The sequence below is a fragment of the Desmodus rotundus genome, chromosome 7 (genome assembly GCF_022682495.2).
Source record: "Desmodus rotundus isolate HL8 chromosome 7, HLdesRot8A.1, whole genome shotgun sequence".
Classification (NCBI taxonomy): domain Eukaryota; kingdom Metazoa; phylum Chordata; class Mammalia; order Chiroptera; family Phyllostomidae; genus Desmodus; species Desmodus rotundus.
In genome coordinates, this window is record NC_071393.1 from 35,652,661 (window position 1) to 35,674,980 (window position 22,320).

The 22,320-nt window shown below is 55.6% G+C and overlaps 2 protein-coding genes across 4 annotated transcripts in view; one reads left to right on the forward strand and one right to left on the reverse strand.

Annotated features, from left to right (window-relative positions):
• Positions 1-21,911, reverse strand: part of CCDC33 (coiled-coil domain containing 33) — a 108,794-nt gene extending 86,883 nt beyond the window's left edge. Inside the window, exon 1 of the mRNA XM_053928207.1 lies at positions 21,813-21,911. Coding sequence (XP_053784182.1) covers positions 21,813-21,911 — 99 coding nt within the window. The remainder of the gene's footprint in view (positions 1-21,812) is intronic.
• Positions 16,785-22,320, forward strand: part of STRA6 (signaling receptor and transporter of retinol STRA6) — a 38,578-nt gene continuing 33,042 nt past the window's right edge. For 2 of the 3 annotated variants that reach the window (XM_045192884.2, XM_045192887.2), the window contains exon 1: positions 16,785-16,936. The gene's annotated coding sequence lies outside the window, so the exon portion shown is untranslated. Of the gene's footprint in view, positions 16,937-17,311; positions 17,387-22,320 lie in introns of those variants that run through there. The other variant, XM_045192885.3, reaches the window with a different exon arrangement.

Below are 22,320 nucleotides of genomic sequence, written 5' to 3' on the forward strand. Positions count from 1 at the left end.
TGTCTTTGCCTTACAGGATGACTAATTAGGAGGTGAGAATCCCATCCTTAGCCCTACAAGGAGACCCCTCCCCTTGACTGCCCCCACCCCTACCTCAGGACCCAGCAGGCCCTGTCACCATCTGCAAAGGTGTTGAGTTATCCCTCCTCCTCTCCCCTATTCCTCTGCCAGGCCAGGGTGGAGGAGGGGGCGGGAGGTCGGCAGAAGGAACGCCTGCCTGGTGGAAGGGGGAGGGGAGGAAACAGCCACAGAGCCACCTTCTCCCTTTACAGTCAGAGAGGCTGCCTTTCTCAGGTTCCACCCTCACTGTTACTACACACACACACACACACACACACACACACACACACACATCCTGCTTACTCCCCAGCAGGTTTGCTCTCCTGGTTTGGTGGTGTAGGAGCAAGATTAGCGGCCTGGGGGTCCAGAGACCGAGGTTTTAGCCCAGCTCTGCCCCCAACTTTCTGTACGACCTTAATTTTCCCTTCTGCTCAGTGGGTATATCTGGAATGGTTTGTAATGCAGTCTTCCCAGTAATTAGCCTAAGGTTCCTGAAATGAGGTCAGGAGAGGCAACCAACATCCCTCTCACCCCCAGATTCCCAGGTGCACCTTCAATGGCGGCTCTAGCCCAGTCGTGGCTGTGAGGGCACAGAGCCTATGGCAAACACCCTGTGGCCCCAGAAGCGAGGGCCCAGCTGAATGGCAGCTGCCTGAGAGCTCTCACTGACTGCCTGGCAGCCCCAGAGCCCAACCGGGCATTTTGCAGACCAGACCATGAGTTGTGCCCCTCTCTGTCCTCTGCATCCTCGGCCTCCTCTGTGCCTCCCCATGTGGGACGGCGGGGAAATACAGCTTGCAGGGGTTTGGGAGGAGACTGCTTTGCGTCACTTCTGGGCTTGAGAGCAGCTGCCAGGCTGGTGCCTTCTGGCGAGATGGCAGGCACATGCCCTCTGGGCAGTTGGGCCCAGGGCCAGGGAGGCCTGGGGCTGAGTGGGAGGCCACAAGGGGGTTGGGGGGCTCAGTGGGCCAAACTTTCTGCCTCCCCTGCATCAGGACCAACGAGCGTCCCACCCCCACCCTCCTGGGCCTGCATTGGAGAGATTATCAGGGAGTAGAAAACGCACGTGCTGAGTTACAGGTGGGGCAACAAGTAAACTGTAGGTGATGGTGAGCCCCCTTCAGTCTCGGGTGCCTCAGACGCATCTGTGGGAGTGAGATGAACCCTGGGGAGACAGTTCACTTTCCTGAATATACTTCCTGCAGCTGGCCGCAGAGCTAGGTACTTACCCCCCAACACTGCTGGGGGGTAGACATTGGTGGGCCGGGCGGTGGGCTGCATTTGCAGGTTGGGGTTTGGTCAGCATGCAGAGCAGCCCTCTCAGCTCCTCCACCAGGGCCTGGCACACAGCAGGCTCAGAAGTTGCTCATTCCAATGCCTTACGCTCAGACATTGGCCTTACCCTCAATAAGCCAGGATTAATGTCCCGAGGGACCTGGGCTGCCTATTTTGGAATATGTGTGCTGGGGGGAGGGGTATGGGTGGGAGTAGGAAGACTGGACCAGCAGTGAAGGAGTTAATGGCCCATCCATTCAGTTTCCAGGGCAGGGACTTACATTGGTCCCAGTAGGGAGTAGATGGAAGGAGACTCCCCCACCCTTCCAGACCCTGTTCCCTGCCACCCCTCTGTCCCAGCAATCTGGGAGGCCAGGAAGCCTGGTTCTACCTCCAGAAGGACCTGCATCTGAAAGCCAGGGACCATGGGAGGGAGCAAGGGCTGGGAGGCACGGGGTCTGGCTGCCTCTGATCAGCGATCTGGGCAGTTATCAGACTGCAGGGGTCTCCATGTCCCCAGCTGTATCACAAGGGCTTTGAGTTAAAAATGGCCCCTCGTGTTCCGTCTGGCTTTTCAGCCTCTGAACTTGCCTGGGAGTCCTGGTGGCCATAAGTGCTCTTTCCTAGCCTCCCAGCCGAGGGAGTAGTGCGCACAGAGGGAAGTGGGGCCGCCGGCCTGCCTGCCCTGGCAGCTGCCCCTGCTCTGCTCTCACCGGCATTCTTTGGATGTGACCAGCTCCCCTGGGCCACCGTGTAGAGACACATCCTCAGGCTCATAAGCCAGGTAGCCAGTACTCTTGGTACGAGCAAGGACTTGTGTTTTGAGCACGAGAGGCTTTTCAAAGGATGACAGAAAGGTCAGAAATAGAGAGAAAGATTGATAGATGTGATAACTAAAAACGTTATACAAACCTCTACAATGGTCCAAAATTCACCACAATACAAAGAAAAGGCAAACAGCAGAAAACATTTGGGATTTAGATAACTGTACGAATATCCCTAATACACAAAGAGCTCTGAAATCCGTAAGCATTGCCACAGAAAAGAGGCACGCCCCTTGGATACACTATACGCACAGTAGGAACACCCTCCTAGGGGTTCTGTTTCCCAAAGCTGTGAACCGGATAAGCCCGCTCCTCCTCAGGGCACTGTTCCTCCCACACACCTCTAGCTCCAGTGGCCAGGTGGCAATTAGCTTCAGGAACCAGTTGGCAGCTTAAGGCCCTTAGGTCAGGCCAGCCTGGTACCTGACCCAAGTGGGTGACTTACCAGGAGGAGGCTTAAAGGGGGAAAGGGGAGGCAAAGAGAGGAGCCAGCTGTGGGCACAGGACACCCAGAACCACAGACCCCAAATTCAAGGGTAAGAGAGTATAAAGCACATTGGGCCATGGACCCGCCTAGCTATTTGGTTTATTTGATCTAAGAGTGTAACTGCAAAGAGGGTGTTCCCAAGTATCTGTGCGGCATCCCTGTCAGTAAGTGGCACAGTCAGGGGCATGGCCTGAGCTTTGCCAGTTAGCAGAAGGTGGCGGAGCCCTGACATGGAACTGTTTGCGTTTCATTTGCACCGGGATTCTAGGTTAGGCAGGGTTGTGCTGCTGGCTTGCAGCTATTTATTAAACCCCTACTATGTGTCAGGCACTACTTTGAGTACTGGGGATACAGCAGTGATGGAAACGGATACCAATCCCTCCTTTCCAGGTATTGGAGCCCCTGTGACCTGGGGCTGGGGCTGGGTGAGGGTGGGAGGGTGTGGGATGGTGGAGTGTGGGCACTGCCAGGCTAGCAGCCTGGGAAACCCCTGGGAGATCTTGGAGGGTGAGGGAGATGGTGAGCCATCTCCTTGGGCTCTCCGAGCCTCTGTGATCCCAGCACCAAGAAGGCAGAGACTCCTTTCCTGGCTGCGGAGAGTGAGACACCTAGTTCAACTACCTCTCTCTCCGGGTCACGGGGAGGCAGGGAGAAATCACCAGGTGAGGGCAGTCGGGCTCTACAACACCTGTGAGCATGCACCCTGTCGGATCCCATGTGGCCCTAGAGTACACAGGACACCTGACCTGGAGGAGTCACAGAAGTCACCTCTGTCCCCATTTCACAGCTGTGAAAACTGGGGCAGAGAAGAAACGCTTCTGCCCTGATGTAGGAACAAGCACACAGGGCTCGGAGGGAGAGAGGGGTTCATGTGGTGTATGTCCCGCGTCCCCAGGCCTCACCTTTTCTTGTGTCCAGCCCATCCTTTTGGGGGCAGCAGTGTTTGGCCTTGTTTAACAATCTCAGGGACCAGGACCTGGTGAGGTGGGGGATAAGGTATCAGTCCTGCCCAGACAGAGGGCCTGGGTTCCAGTCTTTGGGGGCAGTGAGCAGACTGGAGTGTCGGTGTGGTCTCGGGGGTGCCGTCCTCCGGCTCTGGGACCTGGATAGGGGAAAGGGGAGAGCTGGGCAGGGGTTGGGGTGGGTTGAATGGGGGCAGGGGTGTGGAGCTTTCTCAGACAGACATACTGTGATTGGAGATGCCGTGGGGAATCTGGGCCATGGCCAGCCAGGTGTCAACGGCTGGCGCTCCCTCCTGGCACCCCCAGGAAGGTAAAGCCAGGGGTGGTCCTCTCTGCTCAGACCTGGAAAAGCAGTGAGCTTTCCCATCCAGCTGGGTCACCTGGGCAACAGCATATGATGTCATAGGCAAGGCAGAAGTCACACAGCCACCTGCCCAGGTGCAGTGGGGAAATCAGGAGCCCTGCTCGCTATCTCTGGAGCAGCGTCCTGCCTGCTCTCTGCATTCAGTCCTCACCCTTCCTGGCCTGGACCCCAAGCGACCCATTAATCAAGCCTCACCAGCACCCGGTGTGGCCAGCCCCCTGCCGGGATCTCTGCGGGAGAGGAGGAGACGCTGCCCCCAAAGAAGTTGCACCTTGGTTGGTAACACAGCCATTTTTCTTAAGGAATCTGCAGCCATTCTCCTCCTTTGGGTATCTATCGCCTTTCAATTGCTGAATAATAAAAAAACACAAAGTCCAAGAGAATGGTTTCTGCTTGGCGTGTGGGCGGGAAGGCGGGGGAGAGAACTGGGGATACGTAGGTCTGTTGTGGTAACGCCTCTTAGACTGGGTGGTCAGTTAATGGGCATTCATTGTATTATCGAAAAGAAACTACAACTCACGGAAGAGAACCACGTGTGGGCCAACAGTACTTCTAGGGTGTGCACCAAGGCTTATGCTTAATCCAGTTATGAGTTCCACAGGAAATTATTACAAGGATAACCCTTTTTATCTCTGGCACTTACTACAAGCCAGGTCTGGCTTTAAGTGCTTCATGGGTGGTGAGATGGCAGGATGAGGCTGACTGGCCCTCGGCCTGCAAGGGCCTGTCCCGTGGGCGGAGAGTCTGAGGTGGACCTCCAAGGATGATCTGGAATCTTGGAGTAGCAAAGATGAGGTTTGGGGTGCTGAGTGGGGTTGAGAGGTGTCTGGAAGACCCCTGTGGCCTGCCTCATTCTTCTGCCAGCTGTTTTAGATCCCACGTTCAGGGTTCTTCCCATCTTCTTTGGTTTGGGAAGCAAGAGCGGGCCCACCTGGCAGCTGGAGGCAGGAAGCCTCCAGCTTCTCTTTCTACCTGGCTACTACAGAGAGAGAGGCAGGGGGGAAGCGGTTCTGCCCAGTTTAGACAGAAAGGCTGAGGCCTCACCTTTGTTAGAACAGAAGGACCTGCCAAAGTTATCCAGACATTTGGGGGTGGAAGCTGGGAGGCCCATTCCATTTTCTTCCCTTTCAGGGAAGAAGAGGTGCCTGCCCGTGGCTCCTGGGCCACACTGTCACAATCCTTCCTGTACAGAGAGGGTCTCAGTGGACCCTTCCTCATTCTCCCTAGAGTGCCCCTTCCTCTCCGTTGTGACGGCTGTAGCAGCAGGTTGGGGGTTGGGGGACCGGGGCCATCCCAGTTCCTGCAGGTTTGGGGCCAACGCAGCAGGGTTGGGGGAGGCCAGCAGGGTGCTTGGGGGCCACCTTGAAGGAGGTACTGACTCGGCTATGCCAGTGCCCCTGCCACTCACCTCCTTAAGCTCTGTGCCCTAGCCAACTGGCCTGCCCCGCCACTCCTCCTAGCACCTAAGTAGCCTTCTAGGGCAGGGGTGTCAAACTCACTTTCACGGGGGGCCACATCAGCCTCGCGGTTGCCTTCAAAGGTAATTTCAACTCCTTAACAGTTAAGGAGTAGTTACATTTATACAGTCCTAAAATTATTTGTAGGGCCTCCCTGGGCTCTCACTCAGCTGCCCTACCTAGCATTTGAGCTGTCTGCCGTGGCTGTCCCCAGCCCACTGGCCTTCCTGCCTGGGAAGAAGATAAAGCAAGGGGCTGGTCCCAGGCTGTCTGGCTCCAGAGCGCTCAGCCAGCAAGCCCTGCACACTCAGCAGTCACTAGAAGGAGGGCCTTTCTACCACCTCACTTGTTGTCTGCCCAGCTCCCCGGACCATGGACCCCTACCTCGGACACTCACTCCTGTGCCCCACTAACCTTCCCCCAGAACTGCTTCCTCTGCAGCAGTGAGAGGGCTGGTGGCCTGGGGGCTGAGTGTGGCTCTCCTACTTAAGAATGCTGTGAACCCCAGCTACTCTACCTGCCTCCCAACTACGCTACCTTCCTCCTTCTTTCCCAGGAGGGGAGCTCTGCCTCCCCCAACCAAGAGAAATGAGTCTGCTCCCAAATGTCCAGGAGAAATAGCTGCTCTCCTGCCCAGGGACCAGCCCCAGGCTTTGATGACTCGGGGAGATTCTGGTTTTGAGGGGAAGCAGGTAAGGATTGGGTTACAACCTGTTCCCCCAACCCTCTCCTTCAGGGGAAAGCACTTGTAGCCGCTTCACTTGGTGGGCCCAGGGGTTGAAACACAGCCCTTAGACAGCCCTCAGCTGGGGGCAGGGCAGCCAGCTGCCTGGATCTGAGGCTGGCTCGTGGGAGAGGAGGGCCCTGAGCAGGAGCAGGAGTGCTCCCAGCCCCCCCACCCGAGGTCGGAACCCCATTGATGAAAACCTGTTTCCTTCAACACTGATTGTTGGGTCACATGTTGAGGCACCACGTGGCTGAGCCCCCGTTTGCATGGCTACACTTTGGCCTAACTATCCCTGCAGCAAGACCCAGGGAAGTGTGTCTCCACCCGGCCTGCCATGCCCCCGGGTCCTGTCCCACTCCCCGTGACGATGGTAACTCCCCATTCTCCAGCCCGCCCCCACTCTTCCACATACGTCCCCACCACTTCCTCTCCATTTCTTCTGGGCAGCTGAATTGGGCTTCTGGGACAGGGAAGGGATGAACAAGGTAGGAAACTGCGTGTGCTTTTGTAGCGATTGGCAGCTCACAGGTGTGTGATCTTGGCTGCAAACACCCTCTCTGAGCTTTGGTTCCCTGAGATGGCAGGGAAATCAGCACGGCCCTGAGGACTGAACGAGCGAAGGCAGGTAAAGTGCTCAGCACTGACCTTCAGTTAAGCGCTCCGAAAATGCTTGATTTTTCCTGCTAAGCAACCTTGGACTTGGCAGGTTCTCCCCAGCAGAAATGGGCCAGGAAAGCAAACAACGCAGGCAGAGGGTCTGACTAGTGATTTTCAACCCTCTCATGTCATGGCATACATATGAAACTAATCACTCAAATTCTGCGGCACATCAAAAAATATACGTTTTGCCAATCTGACCAAAGAATAGGTATAATTTAGAGGTCCGAAGCATGCTGGCCACTCACTTACCTCCTGCTGTATGTACGGCCTGGCTCCTAACAAGCCACGGACTGGACCGGTCCGTGGCCTGGGGGATGGGGACCCCTGCCTTAGAGGGTGTCTCTGTGCTTCCGATGCCATTTCCCCTCAGCCTCTTGCGTGCTCCCCACTGGGGAGCAACCCAAGCATGTGCCCTGGCTGGGAATCCAACCAGTGACCCTTTGGTTCTCAGGCCGGCGCTCAATCCACTGAGTCACACAAGCCAGGGCAAATGACCAAATTTGGATGCCACCTTCTTCCTGCCTGGCCCCTGACTGACATACCTGCTGTATGAGCCCTCCCCGTGGGCCTGAGCTCTCCTGGTAGGCCACCGTTGTCACTGCTGCCAGCACCTTCACGCCCCACTGTGTGTCAGGCACTGCACCCAGAGATTAATTGAAGTCTCATTTAATCCTCACATTCCTGCTCCCCAGGAGTTACTGTTGTTTCTCCCTGAAGATGAAGAAATAGACATCCTGAGCAATGAAAGTAAACCTTTGAAACAATAGAGCTGGGATTTGGGTCCAGGTCTGCTGGCCCCAAAGACATCACAACCGCCAAAGCATACTACTTTTTCTTTAATTCCGGGGGAAGGGATCACATCTCTCCTTCTTCACCTCTGAAGCTGGGGCAACATGGAAACGGTCAAGCGCATGGATGCAAAGCCCTGGCCTTTTGAATGAGGCCAGGTGGCGGTGCACAGACACAAGCGTGAACGGAGAGGGAAGGTGCACCCCAGAGGTGCGCCTGGCACCTCCAGGGCGAGGCTCCTGCAAGCCAGGGCGGAGCCCGGGTGTGTAGAGGAGGCCATTCTGTTCCACCCAGATTGGCGGCAAGTTGTGCCCTGGCCGGGTAGCTCCGTGGTTCGGAGCCTTGTCTCACACTAAGGTTTCAGATTTAATCCCTGGTCAGGGCACCTGTAAGAAGCAGCCAGTGAAACAAAAAACTGATGTCTCTCTCTCTCTCTCTCTCCCCCTTCTTCTCTCTCTAAAATCAATTTAAAAAATGGGTGGCAAGTTGTTTAGTGGGGTCAAAGCACCCTGGGGCAGTGACTGGGACCGTTAATGGGAGCTTGCTTCCAGTTCCTCCAAGCCCCTCGGATGCAGGCTGCCTGCAGGCTGAGCGGGCCAAGGTGAGGTCCTAGAGGTGCTGGGCGGCTGCCGCTCTGACCTGTCTTTGGTCCCGTACTGTGCAGAGGTGGTCTGACCAGCTTCTGGGCTATATGCCTGTGTCTCTGCGTTTTGTGGTTTGGACTTGGTAGTCCTGATCCTGTCCCTGAAACCTGGCTCTTGTGGGTCCCTGGGAATGGCCGGTCTGGCCCAGTACCGCCACTCTGGGTAGCAGACAGGCATGAGTCCTTGCAGTCCGCCAGGTCCAGCTTTAGTCCTGGCTCTGTCGTGCCTCTCAGAGAGCACCCTTGACCCCTTGGGACTCAATTCCTCATCTGCAAAGCAGCGACAGTAATCCCACCTGCTGGGGACATGAGGCTCAGGTGAGAAAACAGGTACCTGGCATGTGGCAGGCAGCACCGAAATGAGCTTCCCACCTTTATGCCAGTTTATGCCAGTCTGGAGCCCCAATGGCCCAGCTTTGCAGCAGGAGGCTTGGGGTGACTGTGAATGGGCACACTGTTTTCCTTGTTGGCTGACAGCACACCCACTTATTTGCTCTGCAGGCACAGTAGGTGGTCACCATGGTGAAGGAGTGCTCTCAGCATCCAGTAACTAGAGTGCTTGTTTGTGGTGGGCAGCTCAGGTCCCACCGTCATGTCGTGAATCACTTTGCCAAAGATGCAACGTGGCTCTTGGGTGCTCATCTTTTGCAAAATCCATAACATTAACAGGGGTCTGAGTAAAGGTAAAGCAATGAAAGCCACCTGCCCATGCCTCCTTGGGGGGTGGGGGTGGAAGCAGCGCCCTGCCAAGGTGGAGTCGGGGGCTCCACTCAGGGCAGAAAGGCCTGGGAGGACAATAGGCTCAACCAGTTGCCTCACCTCTATGCTTCCAACCCACAAAGCTGGCCCAGGCCCTCCTTTCTTCAATAAATGCTTCACTAGGGCCCCACTGCTCCCAGGAGACTCCTGCAGGCCTCATGGTCTGCTCACCCAGTCCCTCCAGCCTTTTTGCAGTCAATCCCTGCCTCACACCCACCCTTCAGCCACACCCTACACCTGTGGTCTCCTGGATGGCTCTGGTCTCTCTAGCCTCTGGCCTTCGCATATGCTGTTCCATCTGTCTGGACTGTCCTTCTCCCTCTGCCAGCTGGAATAATCCACGGTGCTTCCTCAAGACACAAATGGAGCAACTGGCAAATCTTCCCTGAAACTTTCCCTCCTGCCCGCACCCCTCCCAGGGGCATCGGGTCCACAGCCCCTGGGCTGCTCCCTGCCCTAGCTCATGACCAATCGTTGACTTTCCTGGGAGAGAAAAGTGTGTCTGTCTCCTTCAGGCAGGGCTGCTGCCTGGCGCAGTCAGTGCCAGGCGGGTGCTCACGGGGTGGGGGAGGTGTGGCACTTGCGTCAGATGCCTTGCTCCTTGCTAATCTGCAGATGCCTCACTTCAGCCTGGGACAGTGATGCCTGCTTCCCGAATAGCCTTCCCTCCTCCAGAGTCCAAGCCATCAGGGGCCCTCTCCCCACTTCTAGGGCACCTCATGATAGAAGGTAACAATTAACAAACACCTGTTATGTGCCAGGTACTATTGTATAATTTTACATATGTTAACTCAGTCTTCACAACCACATATGAGGTAGGTACTGCTGTAGTCCCCATTTTACAGATGGGAAGAAAGAGGCAGAACCAGGAGCAGAAGAGCCAAACTTTGGACCCATGCCATGAGGCTGCTTTGTGATCTCAGTCCTCTCCTTCCTGAGGTCTCTCAAGCAGAGTTTGGGGGTCAGCGAGACAGCCCAGAGCACCCCATTCCCCAGACAGGACCTCAGGCTTGGCTCTGGGGCTGGGAGCAGCCAGCGGGGCCTGGGGGCTCCAGTTACAGGAAACTGCCCTCAGGCCTGGGTCCCTGATGGCCTACCTCAGGTCGCTTGCTCAGCCAGACCCCTTGCCCGCCCCATACTGCCGCCTTCGTCTCTACCAGAAAGCAGAGCCTCTAGCCCTAATCTCATCTGAGGCCATGAAATCACATTTGCAGCGTATTAATGCAGCACTGAGCTGGCCTGAGCCTGCCCGTCTCCTGGAGGAGAGGAGCCTGGAAAGCAATCTCCTGGGGAGGCATCTCCCAGAACACCCGCTGACAAAAAGCAATTATGCTTTAAGAGGAAGATTAAAATAATATCCACCTCTCCCCCCACGCCCACCCTGAGGACTGCAGCTCTGCTGGACCCCCACTGCCTCCCAACTGTGATTCAAGGGCTGGGCTTCCTGCTGGGGTGAGGGTTGGGGCAGGCTCAGGCCTGTCTCTCCCAGGTGTGCCCCTGTGGCCTGACCCCTCACCTGTCCCCATACTCACCACTCAGTGCCACCCTCTCATGAGCCTCTGGGCCTTTGCCGAAGCTGTTACCTCTGCCTAGAATGCAGGCTTCCAAACCTTGTCTACGTGGAAAGCTGCTATCCACCCGGCGTAATCATCATAGCTAATGTTTTGTGGGTGTTGGTGTGGTCTTTGAATTTACTACACACTCAAATTCTACGATTCTGTCACAGGGGTGCTGTCACCATTGCCATTAAACAGAGGAAGAAAGGAGGCACAGGGAGGTTAAGTCCCATAGCCGGAAGGTGGCAGGGCACGGGGCAGGCCCAAACAGCCACCCCTCCGACACCCAATGACCGCAGCGGTATCGCTGTGCTGTCTGTCTCCCTGAGAGCTCTGAGAGGCCAGGCCTGGTAGAGTCTGGGCTGAACAAACACTTCTTGTGTGGAAGAATGGACACTCCCCCTGCATGAATGGTATGGATGCGGGTGCGTGTTCCACTCCCACCTCCCCAGCTGAATCCGTGGTGCCTTCCGGGGTGGCTATATTCTGGGAGTCTTTGGAATGCCCTCTCCTCCAGGAAGGGCTCCTGGACTACAGTCAGGCTAGCATATTATTTATCCCTCACAACTACACTGCAAAATAGGCGTCATCAAAACAGTCGGTCAGAGAAGTGAGGTGACTTGCTCGGGAGCACCTGGTATGAGGCAGAGCAGGGGTCTGACTTCAAGCTGAAGCCCGTATTTATTCACTGCACCTCCTTGGCTGTAACTCGCTCCTACCCCTCAGGCTGGGCAAAGGCTTAATTCTAGGGCTACTTATGCAACATTTTCTGTCTCATTCTCATCAGCCCACTCCTGTAGGCCAGGGGGGTTGCCTGGGCGCTGACTCTGAGTCACTGACAGCTCCAGCCCCATCCCCAAACCAGCCAGGACAAAGAGCACTAGTTGTTAGGGTCAGCTGAACACCAAGTGATCTGTCTTAGCTGGACTTGGTGTGATATGGGGCCACCAGGTAGAAATCTGTCCCTCCAAACTGCTTCCCCACGATCCTGTCATGTTGCCTAGAACGCCCGTTAAAATATGAGTTTCCCTGGGAAAGACGGCTGGAAGTCATCCTCACCTCTGTATTGATACCTTATCAGAGAAAACAACCTGTTAGGCAGAGACTTCCATCCCAGCCTGGCTTTGCTATTGACTCAAGGGGAAGCTGTTCACCTCTGCCAGGGGCTTATTTCCTGCTTCAGAAAGCGGACACCTTCCAGGCTTCCCCGACCACCTCCCAGGACCCACATGATGCTCCAATGACTCTGCGTGGGCTCTGTGTGTTCCTCCTTCACCGGCCTGGGCAAACACGGGATGGCAGAGGGCTCAGAGCTGGGAGCTGGCACCTACACTCCCTTCCCTCGGCATGCCCTGCAGCTCCTTATCTCCAAAACACGCTCTCTACACACCTCTCTCCTCAGTCTATGCCGGAACCCTACCTGTTCCTTGAGGCAGGGGTCAGATGTCCCCCTGATGGATTTTAGTGAACTGAGCAACCTCCCAGCCTCTTGCCTAGCCGAGCCTCTCAACTTCCCTGCCAGGAGGCACCGCCCTGCCCATTGCACGGATGAGGAACCTGAGGCCCAGGGAGGTAAGTGCTTGCTCCAAGTCACACAGCTCTAACACAGCTGTGAAGTGAGGTCCTAAACCAAGGTCTTTTGAACTGGTTTTTCTACAGCCAATGGAGTCCCTGATGACCACTCATACTCATCTTGCCCTCACAATCAGCTTGGAAAGGTATTGTCTTCCAACTCCTCCCACTTCCTCTCCCCACCCAGCCTGGCAGCTCCCCAAGGTCTGGGGGATATAGCTACCTGGTTTAGTGCTGAGGAAGTGCATGGATGGATGGATGGATGACGGCCACCTGTGGGACCCCACGGCAGGCTATCTGAGCTAGATGGAGGAGGGATATCCCCCACTTATCAGCTGCTCCTGAGCCCAGGTACTCTGCAAAACTAGTCCAGGACTCAGGCTTGGGTGTCTCAGCCGACTCCTGATAGGTCACTCCCTCGTCAGGGCAGGGCCGGGTTGACTGGGTGCTGTCAGGCTCCCTTCCCTGCTGCCTGCCTCTATCTGCTCTCGGAGTTTTATTAAAGATCAATGATTAAAGAATTGGTTTAGCATGGGGTTTTAATTTCACCTCATACATCACACATGCCATGTCACTGGAACCTCTTTCTCTTCTGGTAGAGGCTACATTTGGGGGGATTTGTAGAGGGAAGAAGCCAGGAGGCCAGGGGGGTCCTGAGGAGGTGTTGGCCTGTGTGTGTGTGGGCATGCACCCCCTATATGTCCATCAGTGAATCAGTGTGAATCTGTCTTTGTGATGGGGTGGGGGGGTTCTCTGCATGTCCAGGATGTGGTAGTGTTGCAGGAGACAGAGCAGGAAGAGCTCTGAGACTACGTTGCTTTTGCTGGTCAGTGGCTAGAGTCCTCGTTGCCAGGCAGTATCTTTTAGCACTTAGGTAGCAGCTAGGAATGAGCGGCCAGAGCGGAAATAAAGGCAGGGTCCTCACCACTGCAATCTGACAAAGAACTTAATGCAGGAGGCTGGAAGCAAAGGAAGACATGTCTCACCCAGTGACCCAGTTGTCCTGGGTCTGGCTGCCAGGCATTCCGAACAAGAAGATAGTGCAGGAAGGGGAAGCCCTTGAAAGTCTGTGTGTGTCGTCTCCACAAGCTGGGAAAGGAAAACCTTGAGACTGTGTGTTCATCCCAAGGTCTGGAAGGGGGAAAAAAGGGAGGGTCTACAGTGCCCAAAGAAAAGCCCCTAAAACAACTTTGGTTAACTGCCTGCCTCCCATCACATATGCAAAATGAACAAATGGAGTGTAGAGTAAGATAAGGATTCGGGCTAACAGACCCCCACATGTACCCATGTAGTCACATCCCCCTGGGAAAGCTGGCACCACTTTTACCCGTCAATCAATATGTAACTTCTTCACCCCTGCCCCTCCAACTATGTAAGTCCTCAGAACAAAGGACTCTCTCTTCTCTTCTCTTGGCTCTTTTTGCCACACGGTGGGGGAGTGGGGTGGGGGGGAGGAAGGGAGATGTGGGGGAGGGGGAGGACTTGGTCACTCGGCCTCTGGCCAGAGGGCCCCTGGCCACCCTGCTTTGTTACCCCTGCTCTGGCCACCCTTGCACTTGCTCTCCCATTAGAACTTAGCTCTCGTAAACTTTGTGTGCACACTAATAGGGCTTGCTGAGCTGTAATTCGTCACTGTGTCGGCGAGAAGAACCGGGGTTTCTCTGGTAATAGTAGGTATGTGTACACCTGCACGTGCTTGTCCCTGTGTGCTCTGCAGTGTCTGCTGGGGCACAACCACCTTCCAGAGGCGTGAGGAAGGAAAAGAGGGAGATGACCTAAAGGGCCTTGAAAGCTGGACCCTCCTGCCTCTTCTCCCACCTTCTTTCACCTGGAAGGTGAGGTGTAGACATGAGAAGGCCACCACAGTCCCCTTCCCTGGGGCCCATCGGGCACTCATTGGTGCTGGGCCTGGGCTGGCTGAAGGACTGCAGATGGGACACTTTCTTTCTTCCCGTCTCCCTCACCACCCAGACTTCACACATTCACACACACGGGGCCTCCAGGAAGTGCGAGTGGGGTGGGGAAGGCAGCCTGGAGGGGCAGCAGGGCCATCTGGTATGCTCAGTCACAAAATCTGCTAATAGGGCCTCCTCTCAGACCAGCATCCAGACGGGGCCAGGCTTCTCCACCTGCAACCTGGCCCTGATTCCCAGAGACAGTGGGGCTCACAAGTTCTCAATAGTCCTCCCCTGGGAGGCCCACTAAGCAAGAAGGAACAACACTGTTTTCTAGATGCAGAAACTGAGGCCCAGACTCACCTGCTTTGCCCAATGTAGACATCCCAACTCCCTTCTAGAACGGCACGGGTTATCAAACACTTCCTGCAGGGCAGGGCTGTCGGAAGCTGGCTCATTTCATCCTCCTGGCAATAGAGGACACAGAGACAGCTCTGCGGTACAGACCGGGAAATGGAGGCTGAAGGAGGTTAGGTTACCTAACCTGCACAAGGTCACACAGCTACTAAGTAAGGAAAAGGGTCTGTACCCGGACCCACCTGACCCCAGGGCACCTGCCTCTTGATGTAAGCTGGTTGAACCCCAAAGCTCTCCTTTGGCTGAACCCCAGAGCTCACCTATCCTTTACCTGCTGAGCTCCAGGCACCCGCACTGATTCTGAAAGGACTCCAAAGGTGTATGGAGATGACTTGGAAATCAGGCAGAGTGGGGGTGAAAGGACAGGCTTGGACATGAACCAAAATATGGGACCCCCCCAACAATTTATGTATTTTCAGGTCTTATCCACTCGGCCCAGGAACCTCTGATGTCTCCTTCAGAGGCCCCTGAGGGCAGAAAGCCTTTCAGTGCCCTTGAGGAGGAAGAGGGGACAGCGGGAGGTCTGCAGGGTAACTGTGGCACTTTTAGGGATGGTGGCCTTTCTCTTCCTGAGGGGGCTGGCCACGTCCCCCACCTGCCCTCCTGGGGGCCAGCACCGGCCAGCCCTGCCTCTCCTGCCAGCCTCAGCTCTCTGCTACGCTGACAGAGCTACACCCCTCCCTGAGCTGGTGACAGCCTCTCTGGAACACCACGACAGGGCCTTTGTTCCCCTGAAATAAAAGAAAATAGAGCTTCAGAGGGAAACCTCAGGTAGCTTTTAACGGGGCTCAGCTGCCTGGGGCAGAGTGTGTTTAAGCTGGAGGCAGTTGTCACAGAAGCAAACGGGGGAGACACCTGCAGTCCCCTTCCTGCCCGCACCCCGTGGCCCCCCTATAATGGAGTTTATGCAAGGAACAGGCTCTTCCAAATAGCAGCAAAGGAAAAAATCAATGAAAATTGATAGAGAAATGTAAAGCAGCTGTCCACCCGCCATGAGTGTGTGTGCGTGTGTGTGTGTGTGTGTGTGTGTGGTGTTAGGCACAGCAGAAGCATGCTGCCTGGACCCTGCTGACCTGCTGTGGGCTGGAGGGAGGGGGGAGGGGCTGCGAGTCACTCCCTGGCACGTGTTGGTAGAGGGGGTGCTGGTGGCTGGGGGAGGGGCGGCAGCCAACATTTTCAGTCAGTTAAGACAGAGATTAATATATTCAATCCGCTCAGTAATTGAGGGAACAATTGGAGTGTTTTTCTAAAGCCCATAAAACGGCCTCATTGGCAAGGAGGAGCTGACCTGTTCATATCCTTTGCATTGGATGGAACACAGGGAAGGAGGAGGGGGGTTGACACCGAGGTCTCAAAGCAGAGGGCCTGGGGCCTGGGAGGGGCTAGCTGTCCTGGTCTAACGCGGTCTCACCTGCTCTCACTTTTCGCACCTCTCACCACTCTGTTGGTAGCAATTCAAGCACCGCCTTCCACCACCTATTTTACCCCACCAGTGAAATGGGCCAGCGGCACTCCCCTCCACCACGACAGGGGAGGGAGCTGCAGAGGGGGTGGCGACCCAAGAGTCGGAGGTGAAGGGGCCTAAGCAAAGAGGCATCCAGCTCCCTACCTCCACCCCCAAGCCAACCGGGCAGTAAAGTTAACGAAATCCACATGGCGTGCCTTTCTCTGATTGCACCAGTCCAGGCTCCAGGGCAATAGAAATCGTGTCTGCAATAGGAAACAATAAAAGGCATAATGAATTTAAAAGCAGAGCAAAGAGGGAGGGGGAGGGAAGACTTGGAGTGGGTCGGCCCCACGGCAGAAGGATGCCTGGGGCTGGGCGGGTGCAAACCTGGAGCCCCAGCCAGGCGAGGGACCGAAAGAATCGGTGGAGGGTTGGGAGAGGGAGCAGGAGAGGGAGGGAGGGAACAAAGGGAGAAAGACTCAGAGACAGAGGTTTAGGGACAGGGTAGAGGGGCGCTAAGCAAGCCCCTGACCGCTTCACGTCCCTCCACTTCCCCATAATGAAAGCCCCCAGCCTGTTGGTGCGATCAGAATCCACAGGCTTACAGCCTGGTGCTCAGCGTTCGGTGATTGCTTTATAAGCTTTTTCTTCCCCTTTTCCCCCTCCAGGGTTAAAAAAAAAGTATTTTAAATGGAAAGAATATAAAAGACCCTTGAAAGCGTCATTTAAACGACTCCTGGGGAACAGATTCGTTCCTGTGAAACAAAAGTGTGATTGTTTGGAAGAGGTAAATGCCAGAGGGAATGGGGGAGGAGCCCACCACACCCCCCTTCTGCCTCCCTCTCTGCTCCTCTTCTGTGTGGGAGGGAGCTCAGGGCCAAGGTGAAAGAGCCTCCAGGCTGGCTCCCAGAGCTACAAGCAAGGGATTTTTAAGTTCATGTTTCCAGAAGTTTCATCACTGGGATTTCCAGCCCAGAGATCCCCTCTGAAATAGCTCTGCTTGTGGGAGGCTGCCCTTAACCCTTCGGGGTATCTAAGAGAGGTAAGTGAGGTGCCAAGAGGAATGCGGCCCCTGAGGCCCTCCCTGTTCTTCCAGGCCCAAGGCTGCTGTGGCTTCCCCCTGTACCCCACTTTCCCAGGCGGCCTCATTTGGTCTTAATAGAGGTGAGTGGGAGTCTCCCTAGCTGGCCCAGCAGGCAGACTTTGCCAGGACCTTGCTGCTTCCCTCAGACTCAGGGAGTCAGTTTGCCCAGCACTGGACAGGCCACCCACATTGTGGTCAGATAAACTCCCTCTCACCCCCGGAAGGAGGACCTGGGAGGGTGGGGTGGTGGGGCGGGGGCAGGTAGCCATGTAGTCTCAACCCTGCTAAGAGGTAAAGGAGGTAGCATCCTGGAACAGGACTGATCTGGTGGAGCTCTGCCCAAAAGGAAGCCGCCAAACATCCAGTGTGGCTGGCAGAGAAACCGGAGCCGGTTCCCTCCTGTGCACGGTAAGCTTCCCTCGGCAGCTCCTGCCTGCATGACCCAGTACCCTCATTTCTGGGTCTGGGGCTGAGGGAGCAACCTTAGGCTGGAATCTGTGAGTGTGCTGCCTGAAATAGTCATGGGGGACATAGCCTTTACCACCCTCCTCTACCACACACACACACACACACACACACACACACACACACACACACAAGGCAACTTGGGGACTGGAGATGGGTAGGTGTTCATTGTCCATGTAAGGTAAGCTCAGGAGAACTGATTGCCCAGTGGAGTCTCCAGGATTTGGGGAAGGCTGTGACCAGCACTGGCGTGGCTGTGGAGAGCTATGTAAGCTGTGGACCATGGCTAAGAAGCAAAGTGATTCAGATTCAGTCAGTCCCTGAAACTCACAGTGAATTCTGTCTCCTGCTCCCGACTCATTCTGGATCATTGCATTCCTAATCCCCCTGCCCTCTGCCCCTTGCTCCCCCCTCACCCCATCCTTCATCCCATGACCACTGGGAGTTCTGGTTTTAAAAAATGACACAAGTTGAAGCACAACTTGTGAACTTAAAATAAAATTCTTAACCAGATTCGGTAGTTGAAATAGTTGACAGACAGGACAGGGTAGTTTGGAAGGGGAAAAAAAATCAGCGCAGAGAAAGCTTCCTGGAAGAGGTGTCCTTGAGCCTATGCGTTTGCATCTGGAACCCAGAAGTCTACTCCTGGCCTTGAACTAAATATGGCCGAACTTGGCTCCTCTCCTCTCCATCCTTTCTGCTCACTGCCTTTGCTTCCCAACCCAATCCCACCCCCCTCAGTTCCCTTTCGCCTCCTCTTTAGTTGGGAACTGAAGAGGGCTGGGTAAAGTCCTTCCCTCCTGGGCTTCACATCCCCATCTACACCGAGGGGGGGAGAGTGGTTTCCAAGGTCCCTGTGGTTCGAGGCCACACCCATTTTCCCAGAGAGTTGGCCACCGGCCAGAAGGACAACCTGTGGCCCCACTGTCACCGAGAACCCTGTCTTTGTCCCCCTGCTGCCCTTTCGGCTGTGTCTTTGAATCTCCAAGTCAAAACCCCAGAAAGGTGCCGGCCTTCTTGGCAGAACAACCGGAGGAGTCCACTGAGCTGAGAGCAGCAGCTCCCCTCTTCTCTAAAGCGCCTCTCTGGTGTCAGGCCCCCACCGGCTGCTGGCCCTGTTGTTAGGGTTGTAATTGCTGACACCACCATCCCCCAGGAGGGAAGCGATTTTCCCCTCCCTTAAAGCCATTTTCTTTTCTTGTGAGAAGCAGACATCTGACACTTGAAGACGGAGAATGCCAGAGAGATGATGGCATTAAATAACAGAAATTAGAGCTGCCTAGGATGGCTCAGCCACCTCTCCGCCCGGTCCCTGAAGCAGTTCCACCCCTCCCTCACATGCACGCACAACGGCAGCCTGCAAAGCATTCTCCACGTGGCCTGTGGCTGGGGCAGCCAGGGCATGCTGGCACCTGGAGAGCAGAGGTCTGCTTCTTCCTGAGCTCTGCGACTTTTGTGTATCTAGTCCCATGACAAAGTCTTGGACAGAGGGCCAGGGCCAGGGCCAGCCCTGACGACAGGGTGCTTGCAGTCTGGGGAAACAAAATGCCATATAGGAAAAGTATGAGACCCGGGCAAGCGGGGCCCTGGGTCCTTTTTTGTCCTTGCAGTTCTCCTGGCACGAGCTGCCAGATCGTCCTGCCTTTCTTCCACACAAACCGCTCCAGCGGTCCCCCACTGCCTCCTGAATGGAACGTTCACCTCACTCTGTTGCCACTGTACCCTAATTCCTTCCACTGTCTCCCACCCACCCACCCTCCCTCTCCCAACCCAACTCAGCTCCCCACCCTCGGGCTTCGCTTCAGCCCCAGATCAACGCGCTGCAGGAGAGCCAGCCGCCCTAGACTGTAAACGTTGGGTTTCAACCTCAGTTCTTTGTCCTGCTGCCAGCCCAAACCTTTCCTTCTCAGCCGGCTTCTTCTGGTCCCTCCTTTCGGAATACCCTCTCTAAAGCCTGGAAGGGCCATCGCAAAGTGGGGTCTGACAGAGTCTGCACTTAACAAATATTTGATGGATGAACGAATGGCTAAGTCCGTGCATGCATGAATGAATGAATGAATGGGAGATTCATCTCAAATAACATCTCTTCTGAGAAGCCTCTCCTAGGCTCCCAAATCAGACACACATCCCCCTACCTACTAGAGCTCCGCACATGCGTTCCCAGACCACGCGACGCCCATATTGTGTCCGAGGCAGCTTACATTTCTGTTATTTAGTGTCTTCAAGCCAGGTAGCACCTCAGCCGAGAGACTTACCTGGCTTTGGATTCCATGCACTGTTGTAACTAAGGTCCCCAGCATATATTGTTGGCTTTAAATGGGATCGGGCATCCTTGGGGATGACCCTCTTTCTCCACCTGTGAAACGGGCTGCCACTCGCTCTGCTAGTTCCCGTCAGTACTGGTTGTGAGGCCCATCAGACACACGCCTGGTCGCAGAACACAGCCGTATGAGGGAGCCCTCCTACAGCTTGGACAGGAACGGGACCCCCTCACCTAGGCGCCTGCAAGGCTGCCAGGGTCCTGGTTCCGAATGAGCCTCTCACGGCCGCGGTGGCAGCTGGATGGGCTCAAGGGTGGGCACGTACAGACTTCTGCCTCCAGATCACTCCGGGCCTCCCTCAACACCTGGCGTGAATGTGTGAGATTTGAGTAGGGGACTTAAGGGTCTCAAGGCACACTCACCCACTGGACAAAAGAAACGCCAGCCAGCTGTGTCCCTGCTCTGTGTGGACTTTGCACTATGTTCTGTCTCCCCCTTTGAATTGGGACTCCCTGTCGCCATCCTCAGAAGGCATGTTCTCCGGAACTGAACGAGGCCGCCTTGGAAGGTTCTGCTGCTCTGCTTGGTGAGGGAGGGGACAGTCAGGCATACCAGAGACACTGGGTCTTCTGCCTGGGGAGTCAGGGATGCCAGAACCTGAGCTGACACTGAGGAAACTCCCACCTGCACCCCCCTCCCCCCGCCACCCCGACCCCAGGCAGCTGGGGCTCTGGGCTAGGTGACATCTGTTCTGGCTGGTGGGCCCCCAGAGGGCAGCCTGCCTCTGGAGCTGAGGGGCCGGTGCCTGCAGAAGGCCACACTTTAGGCCAGGGCCCTGCAGTGGCAGGCCCGGCCGTGGGTCATCACTGGCCCGGAGCAGAGCCAGGCTGCTGCAGTAGCGGTGCATTGTCCCCTGCTCCCATGGAGAGGTTCATAGAGGGGTGGTCTGGGATCTGGGGTCTCGTAGGTGGAGAAGATGGCCTCCCTGACCCATCGGGCCTGAGGCCCCACCCAGCCTCGGCACCTCCACCACCGGCAGCTGCACACAAGGCTGCCCCGATTCTTGCAGAAACCTGGGAGGGGACATAAAGTTCAAAGAGCCTCTGGGGTCTCCTCGCCTCCCCCACGGGTGAGAAGGCCTCAGGAACCCTGGGGTCTGGTCACTGAATTGAAGCCAGGCTTAGCTAAGGTTTCCCAGTGGGTGACACCCTCTCAGGCCCCACCCAAGACTTCTACCTTTGTTGATGGCCCGTCCAAGCCCAGGGTGGGATAGGGAGTTGAGGGCTCCTAGCCTGTGAGATGGTTCTGGGTCCTACCACCACCCAGAGGGAAGAGTTCAATCTGCCTCTGATTTCTGGCCACCTAAAGGCCTTGGGACCTGGTCTTCTGATTCCCTCATACCCCCTCCTCCAGGAAGCCTGCCTGGATGGACCCACAGTCCAGGCATGGATTTTATGCTCCTTCCAGATTACCAAACTATTTTCTGGTTAGAATTCCCACCTTTCTACAGGATCTGAAGGCAAGGTCTGGTCTCCACCTTTCTGTCCAGCCCCTATACGTATAGTCCAGTGTTGGTCGGGACTGGGCACTCAGGGTGCTGGCTCTGATGTTACTCTGCACACTGACCACTGCCAGGACTGGCCCCAGACCTGCTGTGCACCGCCCATTTAATGCTTCTGTAAGTTCACGAAGCCATTTCCTAGCATTCCTTTCATGTCCTCCTCTCCGGACCCTGAGTGACCATCGTTAGCATCCCCAGGCCACACAACCAGAGCTTTAGGGCTCCTTCTAGAGTTTTGACCCTGCCTCTCCCAGTTTCCCTGGAGTCCTTGACAGGGGCTGGGGCTGGAGTTATGAGGTCCTTCTCCCCTTAACCCCAACCCTTGCTTTGTACCTTTGGGCAGAGTAAAGACAAACTTGCTCTTGGTGAGAGTGATGCTCTGGCTAGGATGTTGCTGCTCAATGACATGGGGACAGCAGAACAAGCAAGAAAAGTGTCCCCATCATTCATCTGCAACTGAGCCCCAGCCCCAGAGGTGGCTGGCCAGCAGGGGTTCTCAGCTGACAACTGCAGGGCGTGTCTGCTCTCCTCACTGAACACTCAGGACCTCAAACTCCAGGACCAGGGTCTTCTCCTCTGCCTTCAGCCTCTGGCTCAGCAGGGATGTGGGAACTGGGGGTTCAGGCCCCCTGAAGCCCATAGCCATGCCGGGGACTGACCCCTGGGCCGAGCAATGCGTCCTCCTGCCCACAGTACCAGCCAGAGCCAGTCTAAGAGCCTATATCCTGGCCACACCCACCCCTCTCTGTTTCTGTCTGGGGAGAAACCAGGTAACAAGTTGGGAAGCTGGGCCTGACCTGGAGAACAAAGACACCATCGATCCCTTCCTTTCAACAGTTGTTCATCCAACAAATATTTATTGAGCATATACTGTATGCCAGGCACTATTTTAGGCATTTGGGATATGGCAGTGAACCAAACAAAGATCCTTGCCCTCCTAAAGCTTGTCTTCTAGTGGAGACAGACGAAAACAAACATAGAAGATAAGGTAATAATAATGTCTAGTAGAGATAGTAAGTTCTGTGGGAAAAATTAGAGCAGGGTCAGGAGTACCG